Genomic DNA, 22,006 nt, shown 5'->3' with positions numbered 1-22,006 from the left:
ATACATTCCACATTCAATTTGGCATTACTCTGTCACAGAATTGCACAAGAGATACCATTTGGGGGACATCAAACTGATGGGATTGATGAAGGGGAAACTTTTCTCCATGACCTTCACTGAAGCAATACACATGAGGAAGGTGCTATTGCTTTGTGTAGGGCCTGCATCCCTAAAGACAGTCTTGTTCACTAAGATAATATTTGCCTCCCCTTTAAGGAGTCTGTTGCTCAAGCCTCGTTTCCTTGGAAGCGAGGATTATTAATTAAAGTTTACACCTTGGAAATCAATCATTCAGTGCTCTGGTTGCTTTAGAAAAAGATATTTGTGCTGTCAGTCCATTTAAAAATTGAGGTTTAGAAATTAGCTGGACTGGAAAATAGCTTCAGGAGGAAAATTGATTATATCAGAATCTCTGATGCCTGTTATTCCCCTGCTTTCACACGCACACACACCCCAGCCTTCCTCCCCCAGCATTTTGCAGTTTAGAGTTCTCAGCACTTTGGTTTTGCTAAAATCTTTATTTTTGACGTGATTAGCACTAGGTCCATTTTACCCAATAGCAGATGTTTTGGGGAAGACAGTACCTCCAAGCTCCATTACTAGCTGTGATTTTGTCAGCACCTCCCTCAGCTGCAGAGGGTACCAGCAGGCACACAAGCCCTCCTGCTCCTCAAAGGGGGAAGGGGTGCAGAAATAAAAGCCTTAAGGGCAAACGAGTTCTGGAATTGATACATGTAAAATAACCTGTTTTCCATAAAATATTTATTTCTTCCAATATTCACCAAGTTCGGTCACATTACCTCCGAAAGCTTATGTGCCCTGTCGTAATTCTTGCTGCACTGGAGCAACTGAGCAGCTAAATTGCAGTCCTTCCTATAGAGCTCCTAGAAAAACAAAAAATAGCCTGTTTTTTAAAGTTTGCAAACAGCTTGTGGCTTTCAGCCTTTCTCCCATGCCTGAGCAATCTTTTAAAAATTGACTTTGGGACAATTTGGAGCATACTTTTAAATACATTAAGATTTGCATTTCTTGCATGGTCCTGAGATGCCCTTTTGCTCCGTGAGGGCTGATAAAATTACTAAAAAGAAAAATTTGAGAAGCGTTACTAGAGAACACTAATCTATTTTTCAAAAGATGGATACTTACCGTTAGGAACTGGACTTTATTCTGTTAACATGCACGATGCTATGGAGGCTAAAATAAACACGATCTTTTAAGCAAAAAGAAAACTTAAGAACAGACAATTTTTACTGAGTATTATCCAGATCAGCAGTAAGATACTACTTTAGAAAATGCTTAAATAATCCTATGAGACTGTGGGAGAAATTCATTGCAGAACTATACATTGTATTGTATTGTTTTTAAAAAAAGGTCGTTGCTTCCTTACAAAACTTTCTTGCTGGTTCCTGGCTCCTTTCATATCGTGCAGAATGCAGCTATACAAATATATTAAATCTCACTGCAAATATTTGATGCTGCAGAACAGGATATTTTTACTGGGTAAGAAATTACCATGAGAATTCCACACAGGGAAAAAGAGAATTTAAACAAGCCGTTTATACTATTTTTGTATTGAATGGCTCCCACAGCCTGTTTAATGGGAAAATTCAGTACATAGATTTGCCCTTCATCTAAATTTAATTTAGCATACATGACTGTAACTGTATCCTTCAACCAGTATCTCTTGGTCCCTGGAGGTAAGAGTTGTATGTTGCTTCTGATCTAGGTGCCATTAAAAAGAAAGGTGGCTTCAGAAGTTTTATTTATAGGTGTGCATAAATGAGACAGACAAAGCATAAAGGTACTGCGGACACAAGGCTGTGTTAACCTTTAAAAATTAGGAAATATTTATAGAGAAAAGGTGTTACATACTGAAATGTTATAATTTTATTGCTTGAAGATTTTTACTGTACCACTTGCTCTTTTAAAAACAGACAAAGAAATTTCCTGTGAACAGGTGGAAATTCCTTCTGTTTTGAAAAATAATTTTAAAGGTATTGTTTAATAACAGGTGCAACAAGATGTTCCTGGGAGTCTGTGAGGCACTGGGGTAGTAAATGTATTTTTCCTATGACCATTAGTTCATTATACTCTTGTTTGTAATTTTTTTTATACACATCACTTCTGTCTTAAATTTAGTGGGGAGATATGTTCATTTATGTAGGTCCTAACTTTTATAATAGTACACACTATTTTTATTCCTGAAAACAGATGCAAACAGTAGGAATCCAAGAATTCAATTTAGAAACAAAACCCCTTGCATGTGATTGTGACATGTTACATGCACATTAAACACATAATATGTTGCTGCACAATGGACAGTGCAAACAAGTACTCCAAGTCCCGTATGGCATTACTAGTAGGCACAGAAAAAAGAAATCACTCCAAAATCTAATCCTTTCTACAAAAAGCTGTGAGGCTCTGTTTCTGTGAAGTGGTTGTCATGGAGAGTACAAAAAGTGTTTCTGACACTTTATTTTTAGCAGCTTTAAAAATTACTACAGAAAAATGACATGCCAGTTGAATGTGCCACGTGTGCTTCGTCCTCAACATGCTGGGACATGCCATGCGGCTGGAGGGATTTTCTGTCCTTTAATGTTTAGCTAAATGGAAGCTAGCCACGTCTGTGGCAACTAGAACAACAATCAGCAATTAATGCCAAAAGTGTTTTCCGTAGTCTAAGACATGTTTTTGCATCAAAAGCATCATTTTGCATATCTGTCAGAAAAATAAGGGGAAATATAATCAAATGAAGAAATATTGGCAAGACAAAAATACATTCTCTCCATCTGGCATTCTTCAGTATTCTCCATTCAGCATTCTTCAAGCATGAAGAAGTGGTACTGTTATTTGAGGCTTCTGGACCATACTCTAATGTTCAGAGTAGTTCAGAATAATTCTCGGAAGAAGAGTACTCCAGTCCAGTCTGAGCTGCCTTTTAGAAACTATGAATATTTAAAACACTTCTTCAAATGTGGGCTCAAAGCTGACTCCATGAAGCAGTGTAAATGCATGAATACTGACTGCAGAGTTTTAAAATTTCCCCCCTCCCCCCAGTTTAAAACTGGAATAACTTCACTGATTTCAGCTGAATTAGTCTGGATGTATACCTGTGCTTCTAAAACCTAAAGGTAGCCCATTGCATTTACCATGTTCTGTCCGTTACAGCAATCAGAGTTATGCTGTTGTTTCAGCATAATTTCTATAAAAGTAAAAAAGGGTCAGATTGCGAACTCTTTGTTTCCGTTGGAAAGCTGTTAATTGCATAGGACCAATTCACATCAACAGGCATATTAATGGGATCAAATGCTCCCTACTATGATTAAGAGTTTGTATGAAATATGGGAAGATTGAATGCAAGATGCTGAAAAATAAGTGCTAAGAGAAACATGTCTTCTGTAGATGAATTTTTTATTAAGTGTCTAAGGAATGGCAGAATAATGAACTAAATGCCTGCAATCTTCTTTTCTTTACTGTCTTTTTAGGTTTGTCCCTGGAAGGTTTTCATGAGTGTGGTTGCCAGCTGCAGTACACATACCAGTTTTCAGCAGGGTTTAATGAAATGCAGGGTGACAATTGCCAGAGATGTTCCCTGTGTTGTTCCACACAGAGACAGGTAAATTGTTACACTTGAACCACAGCTGGGGAAAACCTGACTCCCTGCAATGATCCGGGCGACCAGGTTGGATCAATCCTACCTTCTGCTATCTGAGCTCACTTGTGCTGGGCATCCCATTTCAGTGAGCAAAGACTGAAGAATCAGGGGGACTGCAGGAAATGTAGTGCTCTACACCGTGTTTTAAATCCTAATGATGAATCCTCCAACCTTACAGGTGTTCACCTAATAGCTCTGAGCATGTGCTTCCACCAGGTTGCTGTACTAGACTGAAACCCATGGCAAAATCGATGTGGGAACATTGCCACGTCTTAGATTTGTTTTTTCATCAGTTTTAGGTTAGACATAAGGAAAAAAAAAATCATTGAAAAGTCTCACCCCAGCCCCATAGCTTAAGAAGAGCTGAATTTACAGAATGATGGGAACATCAAACATGAATTTTAACTATTGAGGTGGCAAGTTACATTTTATGTAAACAGTGAGAAATTATTCTATAATTCCGCGGGAAGTGTATGGCATAATTTATTTCTGAATACAATCTCAAGATCTATCCATAATTAAATACTTACATTGTCTTCTGACAACTTATCTATTGTCACCTTGGCCTCTATTAAGTGATTATTGAGTGCAATTATTTCATGGCTCAAAGCCCGTTTTTCCTCTTCGTAATGTTGACCCTGTGTAGAAAATGGAGCAGTCAGTATTTTTTCTACTGTCAGAATACTTCAGAAAAAGGCCCAAAGGTTGATGTCATTCTTAAATCCAGGGAAAAGCACAACAGACCAACAGACCAATATTTCTTTCTTTTTTTTTTTTTTTCTCTGTTTTTTGCTATTTTCACACAGCAGATGAGGCAACGCACCTTGAAAATATGGAGGTCAAATGGAGCTCACATTAGGAACCTTCACAAAAGGCTGTAGCTTGCCTGTGCAAAAGCATTCGATTGAGCACCAGCTATACCTTCTTCATCACAAGGCAGGGTTATCGAACCTGGAAGGGACTTGGGCTGCTCTCAGCTTTTGATACAAGAGTGTTTCATTTACGCCATTAGTTTCCATTCTCACCAGGGAGGAAGAACAATATTTAAAAAGGAAAGCAGTTGTGTTTAAGCCAATTTTTTTTTAGCTGTTGACTGTGTTGGCTGCTTTAAAAACCCTGAATGAGGTTGTTCCTTTCTCAAGACGAATGTTTGTTTGATTGCAGGGTTAACACTCATTAGCGGAATGTGGCCTGCTGCGGGATAACAGGAAAATAGTCTGATTCAACTTCTTGCTGCCCACTAATTTAATCTTGTTACCAGTAGGCTGTAACTCTTTAATATAAATGCAAAGAAATAGCGGGAAAAGTAAAGTGCCACTGACCCCTCCTATACTCTGTCCCATTTTTGTATTACAGTGCTTATTGCACCACCTCATATATCAATAAATATTTTTTAGCAATCTTTTATAACCCTGTCTCCAGCCTTACATTAGTATTAAAAAGTATGGTAGCTTCTGAATGCTTTAGTTGAGATCAAGGCACCTTTTTTGCTCTCAGAGCTGTACAAGACCATGATAACGAGAAGGTTTGCCAATTATCTTTTAGCAAAGATAATTGCTAAAATTAGGAAGCAGCATTGCAATAAGAGCAGAAGGTAGGGTAAACTTTCATGTGCACCCATTTTGTTTCGTGAACTCGATCCAGTGACAAATTCACAATCTGACTTCCCATTCTAAAATTGTTAGAGTAATTTGTGAAGGACTTTCTCCAGCAGGTTGATTGTATTAGCTACTGATATTTCCCAAATGCCATATTGCCAGGGTCACACAAAAATCTTCCATCAACACACAGCCGGCATTGTCAGCTAATTGACAGCAATGGGAGTTGTGTGTTTCAAAGTCCGAATGAATATCAAGGTTAATTACCCAGCTGTAGAGCACCAGGCTATATTAAAAAGGGGTGATTGAATTGGAAGTGGCAACTCTCATCCTAAGTTGCTATTTAAAGAAAAACACCTTTTCAAATGGTCTAGGCAAACCCACGGCTTGCTATAAACAGCACAAATATGATTGAAGTCTCTTTGTCAAGGTCTGAACTGGCCTGTTTTAATGTCAGCTTTTCTACAGACCATCTGTTCCCTCTGGTGCAAGACCTGGGTCCTGACAGCCCAGCTGTGCCTGGAGGCTGGCTCAGGCTTGAGACCTCTCCTTGTTTTGTTCCCATTGATCATAGAATGGCTCCAGTTGGAAGGGACTTTAAAGATCATGGAGTCCCAACCCCTCTGCCATGGGCAGGGACACCTCCCACTAGACCAAGCTGATCAAAGCCCCATCCGGCCTGGCCTTGAACACCTCCAGGGATGGGGCATCCACAACTTCTCTGGGCAACCTGTTCCAGTGTCTCGCCACCCTCACAGTATAGAATTTCTTCCTGATATCTCATCTAAATCTCCCCTCTTTCAGTTTAAAACCATCACCCCTTGTCCTATCACTCCACTCCCTGATCAAGGGTCCCTTCCCATCTCTCCTGTAGGCCCTTTCAGGTACTGGAAGGCTGCTATAAGGTCTCCCTGGAGCCTTCTCTTCTCCAGGCTGAACAATCCCAGCTCTCTCAGCCTGTCAGGTGCTTCTGCTGGCTGCCTGGTGACTCTATCATGGACAGCCAAAGCATAGCTTTGAGAGCTCCAACCTTACTGGTTTTAACAAGACATATGATCTTAAGGGCTGTATTTTGTGATTAGGCAGATTGACATGGTTTTATATGAGGCCCTTAACTCTCATTGATTTTATTGTGAAATAAACAACTAGGCACTTTGTAAACCTCCTGGACATCTGGACACCTCCAGGAATCTCCTTTGAGAGTATGACATTTTAAAAGGTATTTAGCTGCGTAATGAGGTAGACAAGTGCTATATTGGCATCTCCAACTACTGACGTACCTGGGAAAAATGTGTCCCCTCAATTTTCCCAGTGGTTTCATGCTTTTGAAGGATCCAGGCCCACTGAATACAGACTTAATCTTCCAAATAACCATTTGTATTGAAGATTTTATTAATCCTTGTATGACAAGTTTTCATCAATGCCAGGGCAGATGATTTGTAGGATCCCCTTTTGCTCTAAGTGTCTGATTTCAATGAGTGTTGCTCCTGCCTAATGAAATTGAACTTGACTCAATATGTTTTACAGTTCAGGAAAGATCATCTGATCAAGGATTTATAGTCTTCAGCACAGAGAGGGCAGCAGATTCAGACTTTGGAAGCTGTAGTTTCCATTGCATTGAGTAATGCTGAGTGTGACTGAATTATGGTTTCATTTTATTTCAGTTATGGTAACTTTGGGGCTGATTTTTTCCAGACTTTGTATCTGACCAAGTGTGACTTTATAAAATATTTTATATTTGTTGAACTGTAAAATTCACTTCAGTCCAAATTTATACTATATAGGGCAGCAGAGAGACACCAAAGCCATAAACATCTCAGGAGTGCTGTGGAGGAGGGGGAATGAAAAAGAAAGTCCCAGTCTTCTCCACCAGTATATGTTGGCATCTCTCTCTTGAAATCAGTGTTGTTGACATCAACAAAGAGTCTGTCCCACTGTGGAAAAAAGAGGTAGCCTAAGGGTGGACATGACCTGGAAAGGCTCTGGCATATTGTCCACATACTGTGTGTCCATTTTTAAAAGTTCAGGGCTTCAGCCAGATGGTACTGTGGTCCAGTGGTGGCAAGAAGAGGACAGAAGCTTAATCCTGACACCATGTTGGGGAACATGGTACAGCTGGAAGAGATGGCGTGGTAGTGCTGGGTCACTGCATTAAAAGGATTGCTGGTTACTGGGGACAGTAACTTTGAGCACTCCATTTGCAGTCAGAAAGTCATATTTTCAGCATCAGGTACAGATGTCAGAGAGGGGTGAAAGGATGGCTGGAATTATAATATCAGTGCTATGATTGTGATTTACAAACAGAAATGCTTATTTTCCTTATAACTACTTTTGGCAGATCCCTCTATGTCTGATATTTTTTAGATGCTTGGTCCTCCTGCTCTTCCATTAGGCTGGTGACCTGTCCTCTTTCCTTTTGGCAATGCTTTCTGCTCTGCCGGTGCTAACAACCTGTCTCTCAAAACTCAATAACAGATTAAGTTAATGGTGCTATTGATATACCAATAGCTTGCAGCTGGGCTGAGAGCTCCTGAAGTCCACTCCAAAATACCATAGCTATAGGCTGCAATGGGCTGAGCTTCTGGTGGATCTTTGTTCAGAAATCTTTGTTGAGTCAGCTCAGTGCGTCTTGCCCTTGCCTCCTACCCCTGCACACAGCCAACATAAAAGAATGCAGCTCCTTAGTGTCTGACTAACTCTAGAGAACTGCAATCATGTGCCCACGTCTGAGTCAGATCAAATTCATACTGCTGGGTGTCTCCAGCAGCGCACAGCACTGATATTAATGTTGGAGGAACCAAGCACTCGGAGCCCTTGCTCCTAGCCTGGATTTAGCATGAGTCTCACCACTTCCTTCCCAGATTTGATGGAATTGGGTATTTGCTCTTCACAATGGGATCAAATGATATAATAAAAGACTCCATCTCTGTCTGGAACACTGTTTTTCTTATAATTTGTATCTATCATAATGACAGTATCCCTCATGTATTCACAGATCCATAAAAATATAAGGTGGGACTGTCAAAAGTGTTTGGTATCATCTAGTCCCTACACCTGTTATCTGTGGTACAAGTGGGGTGAAAAGACTTTTGGTAAGTTGGTACAGCACGAAATAATAGATAAGTGTATTTTGGAAGGTAACAAAAGCTGGATGAAAAGACCTGCTTTTCTTGTGGATTAGTGGAACCACAAAGGCCCCTTCTTTTGTCCTTTGGCAGAAATGGAGCAGCCTAAAAGTTGGCTGTGTCTCTGGTAATGTTTCAGCCTCCCTTCAATGATTTCCAGCAGCTGGAGAGTGTCCTACCATAAAGCAGTGTCAGCCTATTAGTCAAGGCTAGGCTGCTTACTGCCGTCTGCTGTCCCGCGGGAGCTCTGAGTTGTGTACAGACCTTTTGAAATCAGTCTCAATGTTGCAAATGAGCAGTGCAGGTCTGTGGAAATGTCAGCCTTTTCAAACACGGCAAAGGAAATCTGTTCTTGATGTTGCTGTAAGGAGCATTTCAATGGATGGCATTTCACTGCTACTGGGAGAATAATATAATGGTAGTGGCGGCCATCAAGGCAGGTCAGCAGATTTCTTTTGGAAATACCTCTTAATACGTAATGCCTGAATGACAGACAGAAAGAAAGAGATTTCTTCTGTTACAAATACCACCAAAGTGGCACTGGTATCCCATCCTGAATGCCCAGATGTTTTTTGATGTGGAATACAGGCAGAACTCTGTTCCCTTGTCTCTTTACTACTGTGCTTGCCCAGGAGGAAGACAGCGCTTCCACAGGAGAAGTTCCCCACTGGTCCAGTAACACTGTTAACTCAGTACTTTTCTCACAGAACACTAGTCATGATCTTTCATGGCAAATATTAATAGGTGCTGTAAAGTATCTGCTAAGCAACTGTAATGCATTTACTTTGGTGAGCAAGTGCTTGTGGGGGGTATATTTTGAAAACAAGGTCTGTATATTTTAAGGCGGTACTTTACAATCCCATTGAAATTATCCTATGAAGGATAAAACAGAGCAGTTGTAGATGACACAAAACTGAGAGGAGTGGGTGATACAGCAGAGGGTTGTGCTGCCATGCAGAGGGACCTCAACAGGCCAGGGAAATGGGCTGACAGGAAGCTCATGAAGTTCAACAAGGGGAAGTGCAAAGTCTTGCGCCTGGGGAGGAGCAACCCCATGCAGCAGTATATGCTGGGGGCCATCCAGCTGGAAAGCAGCTTTGCAGGAAAGGACCCAGGGGTCCTGGTGGACCCATGCTTTTGCTACAAAGAAGGCCAAAGGTAACCGGGGCTGCATTGGGAGAAGTGTTGCCAGCAAGTCAAGGGAGGTGATCCTTCCCCTCTACTCAGTGCTGGTAAGGTCACATCTGGAATACTGTGTCCAGTTCAGGCTCCTCAGTACAAGACAGATATGAACATTCTTGAGAAAGAGTCCAAGAAACGGCCAGGAAGATGATTAAGGGATTGAAGCATCTCTCTTACGAGAAAAGACTGAGACAGCTGGGACATTTTTAGCCTGGAGAAGACAAGGCTCAGGTGGAACCTCATCAATATGTATAAATATCTGAAGGGAGGGTGCAAAGATGGAGCCAGGCTCTTCTCAGTGGTGCCCAAGGACAAGATGAGAGGCAATGGGCACAAACTGAATCGTAAGCAGTGGCATCTGAACATCAGGAAACCCATTTACTGTGAGGGTAACTGAGCACTGGAAAAGGTTCCCCAGAGGTAGAAGTAGAGTTTCCATCCTTGAAGATATTCAAAAGCTGTCTGGGTGTGGTCCTGGGCAACCTACTCTAGGTGCTTGAGCAGGGTGTTGGACCAGATAACCTCCAGAGGCCCCTTCCAACCCCACCCATACTGTGATTCTGTGAGTTCTGCAACAAATTATGGCTACCATACCTCATGACCGCTGTGTTAACTGTATGCAGCATTTGGAGTTTTTATGATATATGGTATTTAAAAATCCTGTTATTAGCAAATACTGACATCTGTCATAGAAGCAAATGCTGTTATTGTTATGCAAAGACAATTTAATATATAATTGATACACCTCTAGGTCCTAATAAAATAGAGAGCAAGTATGCATTGAATGTATAAGTTCACATGTTTCTCCCTGGTATTTCATCAAGACTTCAAACAGACCTCAGGTTAGACTTGGTGCGTGTGAATACATGTCTTTCTTTTGGAGTCAGTGAAGCAGCATTTAATTATTACTAATAATAGGGGGATGAGAATGTGTTATCTACGACAAAGAAAGGGCATCTAGATGCTCCATGCATTCTCAGTGATTGTTCAATGACAGTAATTCAATGATGAGTGAGGATGAATTTGTTTTATAGCATCTGTCAGTGCATCTCTCATATCCTGGTGAGATATAAATAAAAATAGTCATCCCTTGTGGAACTGAAGGTTGGGAGAGTATGCAATAGTCTCTCCCACCAGGTGTGGAAACTTTTCACTGTTGCAGGGGCTAATTGTGTAGCTTATTTCAAGCTTATATGTACTCTTCACATTCAGGTTTGTCATGGTCTCTACTGAGCAAGGTAGTTTTGAAACACAGCATTTGAACCAAGGGACCTCTTAGCTTGCTTGCAGAGTCTTAAACAAAAACTGGGTTGGTGAGGGGGATGACTAGGCCAGAGGCATATCCAACTATGAAAAGAAAGCAAGAATGAGAAAACTAGTGGTGGAAATAAAAGCTTTTTTTCTATTGTAACTCTTAAAGTTAGCAGCTGTTCTATTTACAGTACTTCCCCATAGACCATATGCACAACATATGTTTTATCAATTGGCTCATAAAAAAAGCAAAATATGGTTTAGACTTGCAGATATTACTGGGTATTCTCTGCAGAAATTCATGATTTCAAGCATTACTGCATGTTAGTTTCTGCTCTGCAGATCTTCATGTTATTATGACAGATTATGCGTTTGTGTGTGTGCATGTTTATGGATGCTTTGGAGCTATGTGAGTTTATCTGCCAGTTAAGAGCCTAGCTATGGATATCTCCTACTCACACTCACTTGCACCCATGGGCAGAAACTGTAATAAAAACAGAGAACTGACAAGATGAGAAAAAAACCTAAGAATAATGAAAGACATTTCAATAAATAATGAAACTGTATCAACTGATACCAGTTCATGACATGATCCTTGGGGTGCAGGATTTGGTGCTGATCATTGCCTGAGAGCACCATTAAATACGTATTGTGCTTTTGGTTTTATTTCTTTGTATAAAAATCATATTTTCGTTTAATAGTAAAATGAGTATCCCAAGGAGCTATTCACTTAGAGTGGGTAAGTGAACTTCACTGAACCCACAAGTCTGTTTAAGAATGTGAATCTTTACAAGCGACTAGAGCAAAAGAGTCAAATGTTTAATTAATTTATTAGGTAATTTTTGTCAAGTTACAAACAAAACTGCGGGAATGTATAGGGACATATGCAGAGTCTGTGGCAGCATCCTGATTGCATTTCATGACGTACCACTGTCTCGTCTTTGCTTCCCACTACAGTAATTTCCAGGACTCCCATCCTTGTCTCAACACCTCTTCATAATGCTAATAGATCCTGGCTTTCAGGAATGATGTAACATTACAGTAAGGAGTAATGACTAATTCATTATATTTATTCTATGGTATATTAGATATTTATTTAAAGTGATTTTCTGTTTCCAAGCTGCCAAGGGTGCAGGCAAGGCTGCAGTCTTCAGAAACAAGTGTTTGGCATTAAGGATTTTAAAATATTCACTGTTCTGGAAGGGTCAGAGAAGGTATGTTGTTAATGTCTCCTGTGCCAGGGGCTTTACCTACTGCAAAAATCTATGTCATGTTGGAGTACTTCCACTTAAAAAAGATAGTGGCAAGAACATTATTGCAATATGACAAGCCTTTCTTATGATGAGCACATGGGATAAAAGGAAGTGACAGCTGTATGAGGCTTGGGTTGGCTCAGGAAGACACTAGATTGTTTGCTCTTGCTACAGCTTAAGTTCTTTTATTCTGTAATTTTATCTAGGAGTTCATCAAAAAAATTAGAAAAGAATTATATAGTCATAGTGAGATGAAAAGAATAGAGACTTCAACTGAGCTACTGGTAAGGAGCGAAACATTTTGCAAAGAGAAAAAAAAGTAGCATGAATGGGTGACAAAGGAGAAGTACCATTACTCCAGGCCACACAATGTAGGCTCATCAGGCTTGCAGCTTGAAGCTGTCACTCAAATGACTGATTGTTTGATGCTCAAACTTTCTAGTCACACAGGTTCACCTGTGAAAACGGAGAAATTACTGGAGACAGGATATTGCTTAGACACTGCTTAAATGGACTGGGAAGAGAAAGGTGCATTAATTTCTCTGATTAAAGCAGAAAAATGGCCTAGGAAGGAAAATGTGGAATTCTGAACCTTGGAATCCTATATTAATTCATATTAATTTCAGATCTTTTTAATATGCAAGTGAATTCTAATTAGAGTTGACTACTTAAGCAAGATCAATTTCCCAACCAACAACAAAACTAAGGCTAAACTGTTTGCAGCACTTTGCTCTTTAATACTTTGGCTTGTTCTTGGAATTTTTAAATTCTTATTTCCTGTCACCTTTTGACGTTTTTTCTTAGTAATTAGTTGCGTAGAAGAAAAATGAAACCCCCTCCTCTTCCCCCTGTAATTGCTGTCTTAAAATAACTGTTTAGCTAAATGCTCTCTCTTGGGAGTTAAGATATTTCTCTCTCAGAAAAGTTGGCTCTGATTTATCGCACTCCTGTGGCAATGCTGAATTTTCCTCTCTAGGTTTATAACTGCACTCGAGTGCACAAGGTCCGTTCTTGTAGCAAAGACTTGTGCTGGGGCCAGATTTGTGTCCAAGCCTTGCTTGGTGGTACTCGGCCAGCTTGGAGTCAGCTCCAGGTGGTCTGATTTCCCCATAGCGCTTGTCATGATATTAATCCTGGTACTAGTCTTATTGTTGTATTATTGTTATCCTGTAGGCTTCTGTCTCCTGACTACCCTAGTTCACATCTAAGGCTCTTCCTCTTGTTGAATTTGATCTTTGTAAACACGTCCACATCCAACGTGTGTATGCCTTTTATATTCTGCTCTTCTTGTCTCTTAACTGTATTTAATATACATTGAAACATCAACTGGGATGTTGATTGGAAAGATTTGGTAAGCTGGCTGAAAAATTGCAAGTACAGGGAATAGGCATAATGCACTTGTGTCTTTTCTCTGTTAAATTAGTCCCTCCTTTTTTATTAAAAAATACCTCTGCTATTTACTTTGTAAAATCTCATGTTGGGGAAAGCTATTTAAGGTTTGGCATTTGTTTCACCCCATTCAACCCCAGCTCCTTGAGAACACTGTGATAAATCCCTATAAGCTCTTTTCAAGGCAGAGCAGGGGAAGTTCATTAAAATGCTCTGTTCAAATATCCAGCCCCTCAGACCCTGCTAAACAGTGTCTGTTTGGCAGCATCCCAATTCAAACTGCCATAACCAAATATAATGGCTATATTAAATAACTAGTGCGAAAAGAAGTCTAAAAAAGAAAAGGACCATTAGGTAAATTGCTTGAACAAAGAGAGAATTTTGCTTCCAATCCTGCTAACGTGTTAACTCGAGTCTCCTCTGCCTCCTAACACTGCTCTCTACAGAGCTCTTTCGGTGGTTGTTGCTGTAGTGCTTTTTTTATATGGGTTTAATTGTGTCTCTTCGGAATTCCTGAGAAACCCTGGGTGGAGGGACAGTCAGGAGTGTGCTAGAGAGCTGGAGTGAAGTCTACTGCACGTTTGGGGTCACATGAGGCTTTGCTAGATATAGTCACAGTTGATCCTCCTCTCAGGTCCACTGTTTCTGCTGACTAGTGTTTGAGGAGTAAACTCTCCTGGAAGGCTGCAGAATGGATCTCTTGGTGTACTGATTAAGCTTTACTATAAAGGAAGCGCAACGCTTCCTCCCCATCTGACTGCTGGGATCAAATCCAAAGAAAATAAACCACGGATATATTTTTATGAAAGCATTTGCTCCTACAAGCAGATAGGAAACTCGCTGCTCTATGTTCTTTATGTTGCTATTCAGGGCCGTCACTTGAACTGTTGCCTCCAGCGTTTGTGTAGATGAGGGAGACTCTACCTCTTGGTCAAGAGAAATGCCATAATCTTTCTTCCATGTCATAAGATCAGCTGTCTTACTTGAATCAGCTCTAGTCTCCTCTGCAGCATTTCAGAGTTATTCTGGAATTTCATTTTCCTCCTTAACTATTCTGCGTTATACTCTAACTCCACAGTCCTTTTTTTCAGTGGTTACTCTGGTTTAAAAGGCCTTTGCTGCCACAAAGCAGTTCATGGCCCCATCAGCTGTGCTGGCAAAACTTTGTTGCCATCCTGAAAGCCAGGCTGGTGAAAAATAACCCTTTAAAATGGAAAAAAACTTTTTTTGAGAAAGAGTTCTTTTAAGCTATCTTTGCCATTAAGGAAAGTGTACACAGATTCAATACCCTCAGTATTTCTTTGTGGCATTCAGAGATCTGGCTCACAGTCTGAATATTGTCCTGTAGTATCTTAAGATTCAGTTTTCTTTCACTCTAGAGCTTTGAAAAAATCTGAACACTGTGATTTCTTGATACCATTTATCATATCTATTCATATACCTCCTAATACTATTAAGTCTCTAAGGTATTATTTTCACAGCAGCTTATAAATATTAATATCCTCTTTAGCAGAGGCTAAGGCAGACCATCCCTTATTTACATGTCTAGAGTGTCATTGTCCAAGTTTAAACCAGTCACCTTCCTGCCTTCTTTCAATCAGCATAGAGATTTCTTCAAAGCATGAAATTCCCCATTGTATAGTTATTTTTTTGAGAATTGTCAGAGGAACAGCTCTCCAACAGTGCCTCCTTCTCTCCACTGGCTGTTAGAGATGCTGAGGATAAAAATACTTCAGACTTTTACATGCTAAATAGGCATTTAGCTTTTAGATACCTAAAACTATGTAAAATGAAAGTTACTTTAAGTAACTAGCTCAATGGCATACAAATAATGTTTGGCAGAGGCAAGGACTGAATCCATTATCTCCCAAGACAAAAGTCTTGTAATTCATGGGAAGCCCACTTTTCTGGGTCTGTAGTTGTCCCCAGGGAAGAGCAGCATGAAGGGATTGTGCAATTAGTGTGAATCTAGCTGACATACACTTTCAGTAAATTGATTGGAAGTGACCTGTTGCCATACCAGTTTTGATGGGAAAACCTCAAGAAATGGAGCATGTGCTGCTTCCCTGGGTAACCGGAGCTCTATGTCTTGCATTTTTCCTCATTTGAACAGGTTTGGTTCCTGCCTGTAGCCATCGTTCATGGTTCATTTGCTTAAAAAGCTGTCTGATATTTAGCATTTTCTCCCTGTGAAGACATTTATACAAGCCAGTTGTCCTTCTTCGCTACACTAAACAAGTGAGGTCCTTGAGCCTCTTGCTGAGGCAGCTTCTTTACTTCTCAGGCTTATTTTTCAGTTGTCAGTCAACTTGAGCAATTTTCTACACCCTTTAAAAAAATGTAAATACCAGAAATTCATCCACTACCTTCAAACTGGATTTTCCCTTGTCTGAAAGTGTGGCAAAATCACCATTCTACTCTATTCCCTTTCTCCATGGTTATACAAATATTATGTTTGTCGTCTTTGCCATGGCTGCTGCTGGAAGCTCCTGTTGGATTGTTCAGCCAGTGACTTTTAGAGTCACTGACCTTTCCTGAGTTACTGCTTTCCAGAGTATGGCCCCCTCCCTCCACTTCCCCCTCCCTGTGTTTCAGGTAAGTTCTGCAAAGCATCTCCATAGATTTTAGTCTTCTAATTGTCAGTGTGAAAACATATTTTGACTGAATGGGCACTTACTTATCACCATTTAACAATGTTGTTATTTCTTCTTATCTCATTTTATCAGCAATAATTTTATATTTACTTTTAGGACACTGTTGAAAGCATCGATTAATGCTGAGAATTGCACCAGTCACTGGGCTGTCCTGATCCAGCCCTCTGAAGACTCTTCATAATGGAAATACCCCAATGCCAGCTACTTTTTGAGGTGGCTTGTAGTAATTTGGCAACTCATCTACTAAATGCTCTTGATACAGTATCACAGTAGTTTTGTAATCACAATCTTACAAAGTGGTACTCATCACATCTTACTATCCAGATATATCTACTTGATTGCCTTTGCTAAAGAAATTGTGCTTTATTTAACAATTTTTCATAAAAACGTGTTGATTATTTATACTCCTGTGATTTAGTTTTCCAGTAGCTGAACGTAACTGTAATAAACAATCACTTTGTGTTTTGTACAACCTCTATTTACTCCATTCTATGCTTGACCTCTTGGATGTTGGTACAGACGAGCAATTTTTTCAACCTCTAAGAATTATCCCAACATACAGAGACATTTAAAATAAACATCAGCTTAACACATTAGTATGTATTTTTAATTTAGCTTGGAGTAGGAAGCTGGGAATCTGCTCAGCTAGTTCTTTTAGGACTCTTAGGCAGAAGCTTATGTAGGCTGCTGTTTTTTTAAAAAAATATTTTTACAAGTGTTCCTTAAGACGTATCGTTCAACATTGTCTGTAGTTTCCACTGAATTTGGAAGTTGGATTGCAGTCAGTAGTTAAAAAAGTTCTGGCTTAAAGCAAAGTGTGGCACAAGAGCTCTGCCTCCTGCTAAGAGCAGCTGAGTGAAGAGGGAAAGATGCTCATTGGGTTTCTGGTCCATGTGGCAAGGCAAGGACTTGGAGTGGCATCGATTGCCCCAGTTGTGTCAGGAGGGGACGTTTTCCAGCACGGGCAGCCTGTGACAGTGGCTTTGCAAAGCTGGTGTAAGAAGCACATGACAGTTATAATATAGTCAGGAGGGAGCTGCTTCACATTGGGACAACAAAGGGCCACAGAGACAAGATGGGGGTAATTTGTCCAATATTATTGCTTGACTTTTGAGGTACTCCAGCAGCAGAAACATTCAGTATATTTCTCTGGGTGTGACACCAAGTGATTTTGAAAAACTCTTCTGCAAAGCATCAGGGATGGAAACTGTCTGTAATGAGCTTTTCAGTTTAACCTTAACACACTTGATTTCTTTTTTTAACTGTGGTGTTTGTCGAGTGACATTGCTCTGAAAGATAATTACTGCTTATAACTAATTCACTTACTTTCAGACACAGCTCTCTGGGAAAAAAGGAAAAACAAAACCCAAAACTCAAATCAAACCAAAACACAAAACTTCCTGGTAAACATACAATGTTAAAACAAATTGGTTTTAATTTGCTCTTTTTGGTAATTTGATTCTTTTCCCTTCTCTGAGGGGCGGTCCCTCAATCATGGAAGCTGAAATCATTTGACAGCTACCTCCTTCCTGCCAAGGGAATATGAAAGGTCCTGGGAGCCTGGTGCATAAAGTATCCTGTGGCATTTAAAAAATTAGATTTAGACGCCATAATAAAATCCTCTCTCACTGTGAAGAATAAGACTTTATTTGCTTACGGGAAATGTAAGTGTTGAGCAGGATTTTAGGCCCCTGAACCTGTCAGAAAAGGAAGGAAAAAGACTTGTACTTGAGAACAGTGGTGGTTGATGCTTCTGACTTTGATCTTAGGAAGGAACTTTAGGGGGACTCTTTTTAATCATAAAGTTTGGGAAGGTATGGGAAATATTTGTCAGAGAAAACCACCACAAAATTAACGGTTGGAGGCCAGACCCAAAGGCACCACTCTAGAAAAGCCCATGTCCTTCTTCTCCTATTGCTTGCTTTCTGATTCCTTCCACCTTCCATCTTGCAGTTGTTCAAAAATGTTTCTAGGAATATTGTTTTAAATTCAGGGAAACTTCATCTAATCAGTCTGACTTTGTCCTCAAATTTTGTTTTATGACCTTTGTTTGTGACTTGGTTTATTGGCTTTTTTTTTTCCTTGTATTTGCATATTGTTCTGTTTGCACACAACGTGGCACATTTCGTGTACTGGTTGTCTTCAGAATTGACATCTAATTTACTGGTCCTTTTCTAAAGCTTCCTGTCATAACATTTTATGCTTTCAGAGTTGATATATACTTTGCTTTTCAGCTATTGAGGTCTGTTTATTGAGAGAAACATACTAATGTGGAAGGACACTTAAGAGCTGTGATGATTCTCATTAGTGATAAGAAATTTGTGTCAAGGCTTTAGACAAAATCTCTGATTGTCAAAAGGGCTCTTTTATCATAATTTTTAGCCATAGCTTTGAATTGTAACAAATACCATTTCCCTTTTGCCCCTACCAAATAAGAGAATGAATACTCTCCCATGCATGAATGTATTTGAGGCAACTATGATGCTAACCCTCAGGCAATCTGACAGCTAGAAAGTAATGCTGGATGCCCCTGCACTAGTCAAAAGGTTCAGCAGAAGTCATAGGAGTCATTCTTAAAGGTAGAGAAGGTCAAGTATGTTCTGCATCAAAACATGTTTAAATTCCCTTCTCTAACTTGCTGTGGCAGGGAAAATTCTTGGTGTGCTCCAGAATCTAGATCTAATAAATGGTTTAAAGTCATCAGCAAAACTAGAGCTTGGATTCTTCTCATTTTACTTGCTATCGCTGTAGGAAAAAATAACCTAATTTTGATATTTTTAAATATGTTAAAGTGCAATTTAATACAGGTAAGTAGGAGAAAAAAAAAAACTTTCATTGCAGGCAATAGGAGATCTATACTGTTTAAACCTCATCACAGCCTGTGCTAACTGCTGGTGGTGATAAAACCAGGCACTATGGGAAGGTACAAAAACACTTCCTACCACTCTGGCATGATTTCAAAGTCCATATTTTCCAGCAGATTTGATACAGGAGGTTGATTCTAAGCAATGTCCTAATTGCTATTTGATAGCTAACACAAATGCAACTGAAGAGCTGGCATGAGGTGCCATGTCAGATTTTAGGATCTCTAGATCTGTCTTGTGTGAAAATCCAGGCGTTCATCAATAATTTAATCAACCCAGTCAAAACAACATGATTTTTAATAGGTTTTCTGTGCCAGCAAGAAACCACTGTGATCGACTCATCTGATCCATCTAGCTCATGCCATAAACATTTCAATCAGCATTTCCTCTGTTTGAATAATCCGTATCTTTTTCTATTGGTGAGTAACTGCCTGAAGACCCTGCAGAAGGCTGGCTAACATTTCATAAGATGCTTGTTGCCCAGTTGAAGAAGGCTGAGTCCGTACATGTCCCCTGCATGTCCCAGTGCAGTTAAGAACCACCCTAGAGATCTCTCCCTGCTCCACATAGCTGAAGGTCATCACCAGAGTAGCCTGTCTTCTCCTTGGGTTTGACATTTTGTGAAAAATGGGTTTGTGAAAGCTTTGAGCCGTGGTGGGCTGCTCTGAATTGTCATATGAGTCCGCCCAGTCTTTGCTGGGAAAGCCTCGGCAGGGGTCACCACACATCAGCCTCAGTGAGAAGAAGGGCTGCCATTGAATGGGGCCTAGAGCCAGGTCATTGACACGAGGATGAATGGGAGTGTGAGGACTGTAGGAGAAATGGAAATGAAAAATGAAAGTCAAACAGTGAGATCTTTAAACTGTACAACGTGTTAATTGTCACTATTTATCACTGTCAAATGGCCGTGGACCTGTTAGAAGTTTAGAATTGAAAACCTTAATGTATTCTTTATAGGAACAAAAGCTCCTGAATTATGCAGCAGCCTAAAATGTTCCTGCTACAGGTGCCTCTGCTTCTCTATTATTTAAAGAGTCCTGTGATAGCAGTCTGCTGCTATGTAACTGCAATCTATACCACCCTTTTTCACTGTTTTTTTTTTTTTAAAAAATCCCTAATTCTAATTGCAATCACTGGAAACAGTCCTACTAAGGCAGTATTTTAAATATATAGTAGAACTGATGGTGACTCCTTTCTAATTTTGGAGAATGAAAGCTGGAATCGTAGAATCGTATTTGCATTTCCAGTCTGTGAAAAGACATTTCAAGAACATCTAAGCTCTATGCTAGGGGATTGTCTAGAAGATGTGGAGCAGCATCAGAACAGCAGGTTAAGATGCTCAAGTGCTCTGTGATTAGGAAGGAAGCGGTGGAAGCAGCTTCTTGCAAGACTTTAAACTATCTGCCAAGACAGAGCACTATACCCTGACTCAGAATGGTGTTTTAATGTTAACGTGACGCAAATGCAGAAAAAACTTGAGTTTTGGCTTCTCTTCAAGCTTCAATCAGAAAATCACTGACCAGAAACCACACATCTCATATCACTTCAGCAACCTCTACATATCTGGAAGACATCCATTTCGCTTGTTGTTGTAGTACTGTTTCATAAGTAAAGTGTCATGAACACTTAAAAATATTAAGGGATTCCCTCTAAGGTTCATTTTCCATTATTCATGTGTTTCTAAAAGATTTTCTTCAAATTATCACTATAAAAACTCTCCTCTGTTTTTCAAAATGTAACAGACAAAACAGAGCTTTAAAATAGAATTTGCTTTCCAGGCTTAAAACTGAAAAGCATTACTCTGTGCTCATAAAATGAATGAGATGCGCAAAATTTCTTTTAAAAGAGGATTAAAATCCAATAATCTCATTGGGAAATATTATGGTGTCAAAACACAGTTGATGAGAGAACCATTTTATTATCATACCACTTGTTGTGAGGATGAACAGGAATTTCCAAATTAAAGAGCCAAGTGTGTATGTGTGTGTGCGTAAAATCCCTCCAGCCTGAACCTTTTCATAACACTGATGTTAATTTCTCTCCTCTCCCAAATCTCATTTTTAAAGGCACTTTTCAATTCTGAAAGTGGGGAAAAGAATATGATTGGCTGTTTCTATAGCAATTGCAGAGGCTGCCACCTCCTGACTGCTGGGAAGAACTGCTGGATAAGATGCAGAACTGAAAATTGAGTCAGAATAGGATTTTTTTTTTATTTTTCAGCTGCTCAACTACGTGCAGCAGTACTTCCCAATCATATTTACAACCAGGACCCATTCTCAAAATTACTCTAAGTTACTTTGTATATTAACCTGTGTGGGACTCTGAAAGTCATAGCGTCATAGAATGGTTTCTGTTGGAAGGGACCTTAAAAACCATTTAGTTCCAACTCCCCTGCCATGGGCAGGGACACTTCCCACTAGACCAGGTTGCTCAAAGCCCCATCCAGCCTGGCCTTGAACACCTCCAGGGATAGGGCATCCACAGCTTCTCCGGGCAACCTGTTCCAGTGCTTCACCACCCTCACAGTAAAGAATTTCTTCCTGATATCTAATCTAAATCTCCCCTCTTTCAGTTTAAAACTGTTACCCCTCATCCTATTGCTCCACTCCCTGATCAAGAGTCCATCCCCATCTCTCCTGTAGGCCCCCTTTAGGTACTGGAAGGTGTACAAGGTCTCCCTGGAGCCTTTTCCAGGCTGAACAACCCCAACTCTCTCAGCCTGTCTTCACAGGGGAGGTGCTCCAGCCCTCCAATCATCTTTCTGGTCCTCCTCTGGACTTGCTCCAACAGGTCCATGTCTGTCTTGTGCTCAGGACTCCAAATCTGGATGCAGTACTCCAGGTGGTGTCTCACAAGAGCAGAGTAGTGGGGCAGAATCACCTCCCCGGACCTGCTGAACCTTCTTTTGGTGCAGCCCAGGATACGGTTGGCTTTCTGGGCTGCGAATGCTCGTTCCCAGCTCATGTTGAGCTGCTCATCAACCAAGACCCCCAAGACCTTCTCCTCAGGGCTGCTCTCAATCCATTTGCTGCCCA

At 40.3% G+C, this 22,006-nt stretch overlaps 1 protein-coding gene across 1 annotated transcript in view; it reads right to left on the bottom strand.

Annotated features, from left to right (window-relative positions):
• BEGAIN (brain enriched guanylate kinase associated) overlaps positions 1-22,006 on the bottom strand; it is a 149,997-nt gene that overhangs the window by 3,864 nt on the left and 124,127 nt on the right. The window contains exons 7-8 of the mRNA XM_074149429.1: positions 4,186-4,293; positions 801-884 (exon numbers count right to left, since the gene is read on the bottom strand). Of these exons, the coding sequence (XP_074005530.1) occupies positions 801-884; positions 4,186-4,293 (192 nt within the window). The remainder of the gene's footprint in view (positions 1-800; positions 885-4,185; positions 4,294-22,006) is intronic.

The sequence above is a fragment of the Numenius arquata genome, chromosome 6 (genome assembly GCF_964106895.1).
Source record: "Numenius arquata chromosome 6, bNumArq3.hap1.1, whole genome shotgun sequence".
NCBI lineage: Eukaryota > Metazoa > Chordata > Aves > Charadriiformes > Scolopacidae > Numenius > Numenius arquata.
The sequence above is the reverse complement of the archived record's forward strand: the minus strand, read 5'-3'. Positions and strand labels throughout refer to the sequence as shown.